The sequence below is a fragment of the Gallinula chloropus genome (genome assembly GCF_964237585.1).
Source record: "Gallinula chloropus genome assembly, chromosome: 15".
In the NCBI taxonomy this organism is placed as follows: Eukaryota; Metazoa; Chordata; class Aves; order Gruiformes; family Rallidae; genus Gallinula; species Gallinula chloropus.
The window spans coordinates 14879918-14891699 of NC_140100.1; the positions used below are offsets into that span (position 1 = coordinate 14879918).

The 11782-nt window shown below is 55.9% G+C and overlaps 1 protein-coding gene across 1 annotated transcript in view; it reads right to left on the reverse strand.

The window, feature by feature from the left end:
- Positions 1-11579, reverse strand: part of WDR90 (WD repeat domain 90) — a gene marked incomplete at its 5' end in the record, with an annotated part of 32462 nt that extends 20883 nt beyond the window's left edge. Inside the window, 17 exons of the mRNA XM_084271232.1 lie at positions 893-1023; positions 1726-1887; positions 2025-2143; positions 3500-3557; positions 3844-3989; positions 4934-5044; positions 5658-5726; positions 6029-6091; positions 6358-6588; positions 7436-7545; positions 7639-7706; positions 8475-8598; positions 9549-9719; positions 10121-10259; positions 10630-10806; positions 10902-11065; positions 11570-11579. Of these exons, the coding sequence (XP_084127358.1) occupies positions 893-1023; positions 1726-1887; positions 2025-2143; positions 3500-3557; positions 3844-3989; positions 4934-5044; positions 5658-5726; positions 6029-6091; positions 6358-6588; positions 7436-7545; positions 7639-7706; positions 8475-8598; positions 9549-9719; positions 10121-10259; positions 10630-10806; positions 10902-11065; positions 11570-11579 (2053 nt within the window). The remainder of the gene's footprint in view (positions 1-892; positions 1024-1725; positions 1888-2024; positions 2144-3499; positions 3558-3843; positions 3990-4933; positions 5045-5657; positions 5727-6028; positions 6092-6357; positions 6589-7435; positions 7546-7638; positions 7707-8474; positions 8599-9548; positions 9720-10120; positions 10260-10629; positions 10807-10901; positions 11066-11569) is intronic.
- Positions 11580-11782: the final 203 nt, after the last annotated feature.

The following is an 11782-nucleotide window of genomic DNA, read 5'->3' on the forward strand; positions in this document are numbered from 1 at the left end:
CTTCCCAGGACTCAGACCATGCTCAGTCCCCATCCCTTTCCAGCATCCCTCTTTACCATCCTGAAACCCTGGCCAGGCACAGGAAAATTCTTACCACTTCTTAAACCCTGCCACATTTTTTGCCTTGAAAAGGATCTCGTGGCAAGGGATGTCCTGGATTAACTGTCTAAGATATAAACCCCTTTCATTTCCACGTCTCAAATCCTCCCTGCAGCATAGTGAGGAGGGAGAGATAATACAGACCTAGAGAAACTGGGATTTTCTTTTTATTTGGGAATAAAGTCTTTGGTCAAAGCAACCAGTGAGAGCCAGCACTGGACACCCAAGGGCATCATTTCATCACCTCGAGTGTTCTCTCACCCACAAAGTGAGAGCCAGAGTTATGTGGGATTCTCTAGATTAATTAGTTCAATTGGCCAAAGCAAACTATGCACTAACCTTTAAGATACCAAAGCAATCACATTTAAAAGTGAATTCTTCCTGCTGCTAAAATGAATGGAAGAACTGAAAGCTGTACTGCTTAGTACAGCGAGTGCATGGCAAAAGAGATTTCCCAAACTCTCTGCATAGGCTGAAAAGTGACAAATAAAATCCCCAAAGTAATTTTTTCATTTGTCTGCTTAGTTCTTTTTCCATCTCTGCATTGACTCCCATCAGCAAATTACACCCTTCTATCCTGTTTCTAAAAGCAGTGTTTCCCTGGGAGTGCAATCAGCACGTAAAACACGCTACGACTCTTCCTTAAAATGATACTTTGCTGTTCTAAGGAAGATTATTTGTAATGCTTAAGAGCCAAAGAGTGAGCAATGACCTAATCAACCCACAATAATCCTTAGGGGTAGCTGGTTTGTATGTCATTTCTGACCCCGATGACAGTGGAGTCCCCTCCTACCTGCGCTGCTGCCAGCCTTCTCCTGTCGCTGGCAGCCCTGGGGCCGCGCGGGCAGGAGCCGCCGCACACTCCTCATGCAGACGTTCTTGTAGTCCACCTCCAAGACATGGCCACTCTTGCTGCAGACAAAGCTGTAAAGGAGAGAGAGCCTTGGCCTGGCAGCCCCTGGGTTAAAAGGAGATGTGCCAGTGTGGTTTGGGAACACCCAGCTTAGTTCACCCGTTCAACTGTTGGGAAGGAAATTTTGGTTCAGAGTAACAGGTCAAGGAGGTGTCCAAGGGCACCCTGCAGATCTACCACCAAGGTAGAGATAGGGGTTTACTGTCCCTTTGAAGGGTTAATAAGCAGAAGAGCAAAGAGCTCAGCATAGCCTTTAGGAAGAACCTTCTGCCTGCCAGAGGACACAGCCTGGGGGAAGGCAGGGCCTTTACAGTGAGTGGGGGTGACAAAGGTCTGGCTTTGATGAGTAAAAGAAAACAACAACAGAAAGTGCCTCTGTCTGCCTGTATGCAAGAGGGTATGTTCCATGCTCCTGCTGCCAATGGAAAGCTAGCCACAAGCCTCAGGTTGGGGAGAGATTCACTAAAACCAGCAAACCACCAGTACAGCAAGAGGAAAGAGCCGCTTCTTGAGCTGTTCTGCAAGCGGACAAGTGTCCTTTGGGAAGAGGAGGGTGTGGAGCAGGGCAGAGCCTTTCCCAGGTCCAGGAGGCATCTGTGTTTTGCAGGGGAAACCCAAGCAAGATGCTGTAATCTCGCAGAGGAGGGGAAGGGGGATGCTAAAGGCAGCCAGACAAGAGGGACAGGTGATGGTGGAGCCCAGCAGCCCCTTACAGCGCGCAGTCCTCTGGCTCCCGCTGGGCCACGTGCCCCTCCTCGAAGGCCAGGTCAGTGAACTCCAGGGAATGGTACTCGCCCAGATTGACGGGACAGGAGCGCAGCGCTCCGCTCCGCACTCGCCACAGCCTGACGCTGTCCCGGCCGCACGACACCATCCTGTCCAGGGAGAGACTGTGTGAGAGCCAGGGCAGGACTCCCAAGGGCCACCATGCTTGATGGCAAGGATCAAGAACAGGAACAGCAACCTGATGGCTGCAGCACCATGATTCCAGCTATGCCAGAAGCAACACTACCTGGTATCATCAAAAAAAGCAATCTTCAAGGCTTGGATGTCCACATCTGTGTGTGCCTTAGCCAGCACAGCCACCTCTCCACCACGGGTCACTCGAGCAGTGTTCCACACCACCACCATCTGAAGCAAAAAGGTATGACAGCAGAGCAACTCAAACGTGAAAACCCTGGTAGCAAAAAGAGCTTTTCATCACAGCAGCTCACTAGCTATACATACAGGAGCCTGCTCTGGAGCTGGGCACAAAGCAGGGATAACAGAATTGGAGGAGGGAAAAAGAATTTAAAAAAAAAAAAAAGCCCCAAACCCTCTCACACTGAGGGCTTGGGACAGCCCAACAGCTTTGCAAAGCTTCGTGGCAATGTATTTGTCTGGCATACATAATTATGGGCTCTAAATACCAGGGCTACCTGGTAATGGGACTTGGAAATAAAATCCAGAGAGGAGTGGGAACTCTGTCTGCTGAGATACCAGAGCTGGACCAGGGCTGAGCCGCTCCACAGGAGCTGGAGGCAGCACGTGTGTGGCCACATGGGCTCTCACGGCACTTCAGGACAGGTTTGCGTGCCCCATCGTGGGGGGAGAGAGCAAACTGCTTCCCCCAAGGGAAAGGGGGAGAAGGGTGAAGAAACACAAATGATTTGTCACTCTGTTTCAGAACAATGTTAATAAAACCAACCCAGTGTCACCTCAAAGGCTGGGACAGGCTGAGGCATTGCCCAAGGATAGGTGCTGCTGACCCCCAGCAGCTCCCACCCTGCTTTCACCCTATTCATCTCCCCTCTCTGCTTTCAGCTCGACAGCTCTCAGCCAGATCACAGGCTGCTGCTGCCCTGCTGCTGCCCACCAGGATGAGGAACAGAGCACAGGTTGTATTTTCCTGCAGGCAGTTTGCAGTTAGCAATGGCACAGCTAATTGCTGCTGCTTGGCAGTAAGGGAAGAGGGGATGAAAACAGCTCCACTGCTAAAGCCAAACCGCCAGTCCTACAAAACAATTTCATTTTTGCCTGCTACACATGGGATCTGTGTCATCCCCTTGCTATGTCAGCATGTGGCAGCTTCAGTGCCCAGCAGTGATGCCCAGAACTGAAAGGTTAAACCTCACATCTTGCCCTAAATGCCATTAAAAAAGGGGAATTGGTTTTTTTTGGGCTCAGTCAGTGCTGAACCTCCCATTTTGATCCCCATGCCTCCACTATGTGCTTGCAAGCCTTCCAGCTCAAAACACCACAAACACGTCACCCTCGGCCCCCGTGGGCCAGAGCAGCTGCACGAGCCCGTGGTGATCCCTGCATGGTGCAGGCAGAATCACACCCCTGCCTGGGCTAGTGGCTGGCACTGCACTAGGGACAGAACCAGCCCCAAAGCCCAGAGCAGAGATTTGTCTGCACATTAACTATGTAACCTTGGGGAACTGCGACCTCATGTTGCTTGTTCACAGGCTGGGGAAACCTCCAAACCCAAGTCCAAGTCCTCACCGTTTTGCCATGCCTGTCCTTTCCCACGCCGCACAGCACGGCCCCACTGTGGGAGAAGCTGCAAGAAGAGGCCAGCTGGTGAAACACAGCTCCTTGTACCCCAAGAGTATCTCAGTGGGGAAAAGGAGACAAGGTGTGGGCACAGGGAGGCAGTGAGACCTGAGGGGTAAGCTCAGGAGGGAGCTGGCAGTGGTTCCAGGCCGGCTGCCAGCCAGTCTGGGTGATAAACATGGGCAGCTGATCGTTCACCCCAGGTTTATCTCACACAGACAGCAGGGAAAAGCTGCCATGCCATGACACTTCCCCACCTGAACACACCCCTGCGCCTGGGCTGAGACACCCACCTCAGGGTCGAGAGGGAGCGGACGTGGGTTTTGAACACAGAGAGGCAGCTGCCCGTCAGGAAGTCCCAGAGACGCAGGAGGCTGAGGGGACCGGCCTGCGCGGAAGCCAGGAGGGTGCTGTTCCCATTGAAGGCCAGCGCAGACACCTGTGGGAAGAGACAGGTTAGAGGCTCTGCAGGAGTCGGAGGGACAGAGTGTGCTGGTGGTACCAAACTGGGGGAGAGGTCGACACAGCAGGAGGTCAGGACAGGCTGGGGAGTTGGGGGAAGAGGAACTGAGTGAGGTTCAGCAAGGGCCAGTGTAGGTCCTGCCCCCAGGGAGGAGCAGCCCCCAGCACCAGTACAGGGAGGGATGTCCTGCTGGGAAGTGGTGCTGTGGAGAAGGACCTGGCAGTGCTGGAGGACCAGCAGCTCTCCAAGCCCAGCAGCGTGTTCTCAGGGCCAAGGGGACATTGAGAAGAGAAAGGGAGGTTCTCCTCCCCCTGGCTCTGCCCTGCTGAGGCCACAGCTGGAGTTGGGGATCCAGTGTTGGTCTCCCCAGTTCAAGACAGAGAGCTGCTGGAGAGAGTCCAGGGGAGACTATGAGTATGATGAGGGGCCTGGAGCACCTCTCGTGTGAGGGAAGGCTGAGGGAGCTGGGGCTGTTTGGCCTGGAGAAGAGAAGGCTGAGAGGGGATCTCATCAGCACTGATCAGGATCTAAAGGGGGTGTCCAGAGGATGGGGCCAGGCTCTTGCCATTGGTGCTCAGTGACAGGACAAGGGGCACTGGACACAAACTGGAACACAGGAAGGTCCATCCCAACATGAGGAAAAACTTCTTCTCTCTGTGGGTGCCCAAGCCCTGGGACAGGCTGCCCAGAGAGGCTGGGGAGTCTCCTCCTCCGGGGAGATCCCAAACCCACCTGGACACTGTCCTGTGCAGCCTGCTTGAGGGGATCCTGCTTTAGTGGGGGCTGGACTGGGGGATCTCCAGAGGTCCCTGCCGACTCCACCAGTTGGGGATTCTGTGAGATCTGGGACGGGGGTGGGGTTACATCTGGAGTACAAGGATAGTGCTGCTGTGGGGCATTAAAAGGAGAGTTACACTCACCTTATCCGTGTGTCCAATGAAAAACCTCTGCTCTCCAGTCAGGATCTGCAGGGTCACTATCACAGCGTGGCAGGGGTACACCACTGCAGCATTATCGTGAGTCCACAGCGCCTGCAGCACCGAGACAAGAGTGAGAGGGCTGCAGATCCTCCAGAGCTGCCCCAGGATGGACCTACAGAGATTTCTTAAACCAGTGGGAGCCATGGAGATCTGCCACCCACACTGTACAGGAGGACACCCTCTCATCCCCACAAGTACTCCCTTAACTAGCAAAGGTGCAATAAAAGCCCAGCCTAGTTAATTCAGTGGATTTACCGTCCTAAGTGTCTGCTACATGCACAGCAGATAGAAGGAAAACAGTGCTGTTGGCCAAGTCTTAAACAAGCTGAACGAATCCAACCCTTTTTTTAACACAGACCACAAGCTGGGCTCCTCACAGTGCCCCAGGGAAACAACCCAAACCACAGCCCTTCCTTTGCAGACTCCTACAGAGCAGCTCTACTTTCAACAGGTTAAAATGCAGATGTCATGAAATCTAAGAGGGTCTTGAAATTCTCTAGTTCACTGTCATAACAGTGGAAGATCCAGGCACCAAGTGATGCCTACCTGCTTTGGGGCTGCTCCCCTATCGAGACATGCAGGAAGGGTGGCACTCAGCTGCCTTTCATGCCTCAAAAAACCCACCCCAAAACCCTAATCTCCCCAGACCATGCAATCTACTGACCCATTTGGTGTTGCAGCCTCCAAAGCCAATAACCATTCTCAGCTTCAGGATAGGATCTGGTAAGAGCCTCTGAAAAAAAAATCCAATCCAATGACAAACCAACAGACAGCATCGTCACCTCTAGAGCAGGACAGAGGTCCTCTGCCCATGCAGCCCCTCACCCCCGCTGCCAGCTTCTCTCTAAACCACAGAGGTAGCTTTGGATTCTCTCCCATTAAGGGGATGGCTTGTAAGTATTTAAAGTGGGAGAAGTCAAATCTGGAATGAAGGAGGTGCTGGATTTCCTGGTGTTAAGCAGCTCTCCGGCTACGCTATGGGAGTTACAGTCAGCCCTTCCCTGCACCCCAGCAGTGCCCAGAGAGCCGGTGGGTGCTATGGGCAGAGGCTCTCCAGCCGGGCAGCACGCCTGGCCCAGGGCCTGTCCTGTACATGCTCTGGGCAAATCACTAAAGATAAATTTCTGGCTTAAGGTGGGTGTATTCAGACACAGGGTGTTCGCTTGTGCAAGGCACACAAGGTATTAGTAGAGGGGAGAACAAGTCAGAGACAATGGTGCGTGCAAAAGGACTTGTGTGGACTGACTGAAACTCCAGCCTGAAGCTTGAGTTCCCTCAGCCGCTTCTGCTGGGCTCACAAGCAGCACCCATGAGCATCCCAAAGCTGCCCTTGGGCTGCAGTGAGTCCTCAGCACCTCACCCACCTCCTCTGAGCGGCTGCGGATGGCTCGCGTGGCTCGCTCGCTCTGCCGGTGAGCGTAGACGTGGATGCTGCCATCACTGACCGGCAGCGGCCAGCCAGCGTCCTCAGCGCTACACGGTCTGTGGCTCTTCTCTAGCTCCTGGGCTGCAGCAGGCACGGCTCTGGGTGCCCCTAAGGCTGTCAGGCAAACCTCAGGGATGTTTTTTGTCATCACAGGACAGCGGCGCGGCACCTGGGAAAGAGCAAAGCCTCAGACAGAGATCAGCCCTCCACCCACCGCAGAGGCAGACACCACACCTCTCCTGAGCGAGTCCTCACTGCAAAGCAAACAAGGACAGAGCAACATGGAGGCAGAGCATCCCTGTGGGTACCTAACTTGGCCAGGTATGTTCACCAGCCACTCTCCCTATGCTCCTCGTGCTGTCTGTCACCTCCTCTGGACAGCAAACCATGACCCTGAGAAAGACCCAGCCCTGAGCAGGCTCTGGAAGAGCTGCCTTCCCTCCAGCCAGCACAGGAGGCTCAAAGCACCAGTCCAGTTCAGAACAGCAAAGCAGCTGCACTCCATTGTTTTCTCCCTCTCCACAGCACGAGGACAGCTTCCCCCAATCCCTCTCCAAAAGCCCATCACCACACTGTCTTGTCAGCCACATCACCACGAGCAGGGAAGGGGAAATCATTGAGGGCAGCTGCCTGCAGTCCCAACTCCACGCACTGCTCCGCTCCCTCAGGGCACCCCATCTTCAGTCTCCAGTCCTCATTTCCTATCTATAATTTGAAGCTGTAACTATTTGCTGCCTCAGCCAAGACAGGGAGGATAGATGTCTGGAGATTACAAGGTACTTGGCATTTCTCTCATCTCTGCTCCGTGCTACACCAGACTGAACCACCCAGTCATTAGCTGTGGGGCTGTGGTCAGCAGGCCATGCCCAGATCAGGGATCTAACTTGCCCCCAGCTGTGAACCACAATAAGCAGCTTCTAAGTCCTAAACAAAGGAACTCAAAAAGCAAAGTGTGAGGAAAAATGCTGTGGGATGTGGAAAGGAAAAAGCTTCAGCCTCCTCCACGGTGCACTTACAGCTTTGGGACTGGTTATCTGATGGATGAGGGACAGTCGGTCACGAACCGCTTTGGTGAGTGTCACCGGTTTGGGCAGCTGGCAGACAGGGTCCTCAGAGTCTCGGCTGCCTGGGTGACACAAGGAGCAGTTGGGTTCTTTTGGAAACCCAAGGCAGTCACCCAGCCCAGCACAGCCTCAGCTGCTGTCCCCAGCCTGCCCACCTGCCGCAGGACCCGAACAGTCCTTCCGGATGGAGTCGTAGGGCAGCTTGGACCCCTCAGATGGGAACCTGGGCAAAATCAAAGGAAGGCACCATGGGATCAGGATGCTGCACTGGCACAAACACCTCTTCAACATCTCCTAGGAGACTCCCCATTTTGCTCCCTTCTCCTCCAAATACAGGGATACTAAAACATCTCCCCCACACCATTCTTTCCCAGGGGTGGGCTCATCACTGCATCCTTCAAACAACGCTGCTAAACCCATGTCTACAGTGAGCTGCGATTACAACCAACATGGTTCCCTGGCAAAGTCCTCCCCACAGATGGGAGCTCAGTGCTGAAGCTGAGGAAGGTATGGTTAACATCTGCCCCCCATGGGGTGTCCCAGCCGATTCTGGCTCAGCAGCCCCTGCCAGACCCCCCTTTCACTTCACGGGAGGCGGAATCATAGAATGGTATGGGTTGGAAGTGACCCCAAGGATCATAGAGTTCCAACCCCAAACAGCAAAACAAAGCAAACAGCACACACAGGAGAGAGGCTTCCATCATGCCACGTTAGCTGTGCAAGCAGTCCCAGCAAGAGATCACTCCTGTCAGCACCCAGCATGGGGCAGCGCTCTGCTGTCTTTTTCCTGCCCCAGAATATCACCCACCAGCACCTAAGCTTAGACCAGGGTAGATGTGCAAACACCACCTAGGCACCAGAGTCAAGGTGACCAAAGTATCTCCACTTGAGCCCAGATCTGTCATTCCTTAAGCAGCATCACCTGTCCTGCCTTCCCCTGAGGAACAGGGTGGGTCTAAGGTGGTTCAAGCGCAGCAAGGAGCAGCCGTACCTGATGTAGTCATAGAGGTCGTGCCAATTCCTCCCCTTTGGCACAGGGAAAGCCATCTCCCGTGGCATGGGAGCGACCCCGTGGCGGCCCAGGTCGGCGTGCCGGGCTTTGGAGAAGGTCACACCTGGCAGCACAGAGATAAAGGGAATAAGTTCTTGGATGCCTGCAGAGCTGGCTGAAATCATGTGCTTCCCACTGGACACAGGCACAAATCACTTCCCACTCTGAAAATACCCCAAAGATTACAACCCCGAGGTCTGTTAGGAGCTAACACATCTCTGAACAGGAACATTCCAGCAATTCTCAAGCTCCAAAGAATACCCCAGAGTATAAATCCTTGGTATCAAATTAAAAATCCCCCAGGCCTAAGATTCAGTTAGTTTTGCATTCAATGATTCAGCAGTTTGACATGATTTATGTTAAAGTTCCGTTCTCATTTTACCATCCTCTTTCCTCCACGCATTTCTAACTTTGTGGAAGCCTTCAAGACAGAAGAAGCTTCAGGAATCTGAGAGCAGCACCTGTACCACCTACCTCTCCACTGATCCCTTCCAGCAGGCCAGTCAGTTCAAGCACATTTCCAGCCCCCCCAAAAAAACCCCATAAAAACAGGCAGAAACTAAAGGTTTGACCCAAAAAAAAATCTCTCTGCCACACTTGAGCAGGGGATGAAAAATGTACCTTTGAAGATTTCTGAAAGGAAAAATCCAACCCATGGGTTCTTGGGGCAGATAAAAGCACAGGTCTGGGAGAAGCAAGGCTTGGTCACACCTTTATTTTTTTCCTTGAAAGAAAATATCTTGTAAAATATTTCCTTTTGCTCTTCTTTTTCACTTTTTCATCTGGAAAGCAAGAGGACACTTCCCTCCAGAGGTCAGGAGACTGGATTCACCAACAGACATGGAAACTTCATGTCACGTTAAGTATTTTACCCTTTCTGCCTCAGTTACAGCAGCCTACGGCCCTGCTGACGTCACACCTGCAAAAGCAGCTCGAAACCCTGGTGGGTTCCATCCGGGCTGGGAGGAAGTCACAGGAGAAACTGGCAGCCGTCCTGAGGTCTCATCTCCTCACCTGGGTCAAACACCAAGTCACTTGTGCAGAGGTTCTTCACCAGCAGGTTGGAGCAGAGCTTGACGCTCTTCAAGTGGCTGTAATGGCGGTTGACGTAGAGGGAGAGGATGGAGAGAAGGTCAAGCACCAGGCAGGTCCAGCGCACGTCGGCAGGGGCTGCTCCCAGGAGATCTGGGGAGGAGAGGGGCAGGGGGTGAAAGGGAAGACGGGAAAAGATGCTGCTGAACGGGAGATACAAAACTGATGTGGTTACATAAAACACACTGACCAGGTGAGGATCCTTTGGCACTTGGCTTCTCTGTGTGAGGTGGGAGATGGGAAAACTCCCCTCATAGCTTGGAGTGCGACACAGGGTCAGGGAAGGATGGACAAGCAGCCCTGCTGCCTCCATGGGCTTGGGCTGCACTCCACTGCTCGGGAGATGGGGGGCACCCCTCCCAGGAGCTTCAGCTGGGGGTCTCCTGACCAGGACCACCCCTCTTCACCTTCCCCAAAGGCATCAAGTCAACTTCTAAACCAAATTTATTTTGGCAGGGCCACACCAGCCCAGCAACACCACTGGTGCTCCTCACCGTGCCTGGACGCCCTGGCTGTGCCATCGTACGGAGAGCCCTCAGCCGCTCCACAGACGAAGGGGAACTGGAGCCAGGTGGCCGTGGATCTGAACTCCTTAAAGAGGTTGGAGAAAGAGACGCGAACTACCTGGTTCTCCTGGGAAGGCAGAAGACACACGCAGAGCTTCAGGCACCCTGGGGGAAATGCTGCACAGGAGAAAGGGCCTGGCCACATCCCCGTCCCCTCCGGGTCCCCCGATCCCAGCCATGAAGGCAGGGACCACCTCCAGCCTGGGGTAACCCACCAGTGACAACAGAGCCCAGCCAAGTTCTGCACCCCCCCCAAATGCTGAAGATCACCGCTTAGTCATCCTCCCCCAGGTCCTTTGGTCTGAGGTGCTCTGCCCTGCTGACACCCCGGCACCTCCCTGCTCCCAGCACCCCCAGCCCTGGTGCCGCCCCCCATCATAGGCCGTGACGCCAACAACAATGACAGCAGCTTAACGAGGCCACCCTGTGTCACACACCTTGGTGACGATGTCCAGGTGGACGACAAAGTGCTTGCGGGGCACAGGCCTGAAGAGCAGGTACAGGTAGCGCCCCGTCAGCCCCAGCGACTGCGTCCCCGTCCGGGGCAGCTGCAGGTAGTTGCTGGCGGGGCTGGAGCCCCGGATCCGGTACACGGTTGCCTTCAGCCTCGCATCCTTCCGGACCCACAGAAAGGGGTGACAGGAGGGTCAGCGCTGCAGACCCACGGCCGGTGCCCCCCCCCGCCGCCCTCCTGGTGCTCCCCCGTTACCGTGAGGGCGGCCACGTCCCCCTCCTTGGCGGAGCGCTTCCACTCCTCCACGCGGAAATGCTTGAAGACGTTCAGGTAGGGGCGCTGCCAGGCTGCCGGTACCGGGATCGGCAGGAGCGCCGTAGCCCCGCCCGGACGGCCCGTTACCCGCGGCACCAGGGACTCTGCCGACGCCCCCGCGTCCCGAGGTGCTCTGCCCTGCCGGCACCCCGGCACCTCCGTGCTCCCAGCGCCCCCGGCCCCGGCGTCGCCCCCAGTACCTCCGTGCCCCGAGCACGCAGCCTGCCCCCGGCCCCGGCGCCGCCCCCGCCATCGCAGTGCTCCGGGACCCCCCAGCTCCGGTGTAACCCCCGTGCTCGGTGACGCCCTGGTTACCGCAGTGCTCCGAGACCCCCAGCCCCGTGACAGCCCCGTTACCGCAGTGCTCCGAGACCCCCAGCCCCGTGACAGCCCCGTTAACCCCGTACCCCAGCCCCGAGCCCAGTGACGGCCGCGGTAACCCCGTGGTCCGAACCCCCCCCCCCCCTCAAGCCCCGGAGACACCCCCGGTATCTCCGCGCTCCGACCCCCCCCCTCCCCTCCCCTCCCTCCCGACAGGCCCGGTGTCGCCTCTCCGTGCCTCCAACCCCGCCGACACCCCCGGTACCTCCCGGCCCCCCGGCCGCTACCTGCCGCCATGGCGCGCGCCGCTGCCTCAACCGTCCCGCGCGGCCGCGGCCAATCCGCGCGCGCGCTGCCTCAGCGCGCGGGGCGGGCACGGGACCGGTCACGTGCCTCGCGGGCCGGCTCGCGCCGCGTTCCCCGGGGCGGGGCGGGGCCAGACCCGCGTCCGGCCTGCGGCGCTGACCGCGATGGCGGGAGAGGCGGAGACGGGGCGCTGG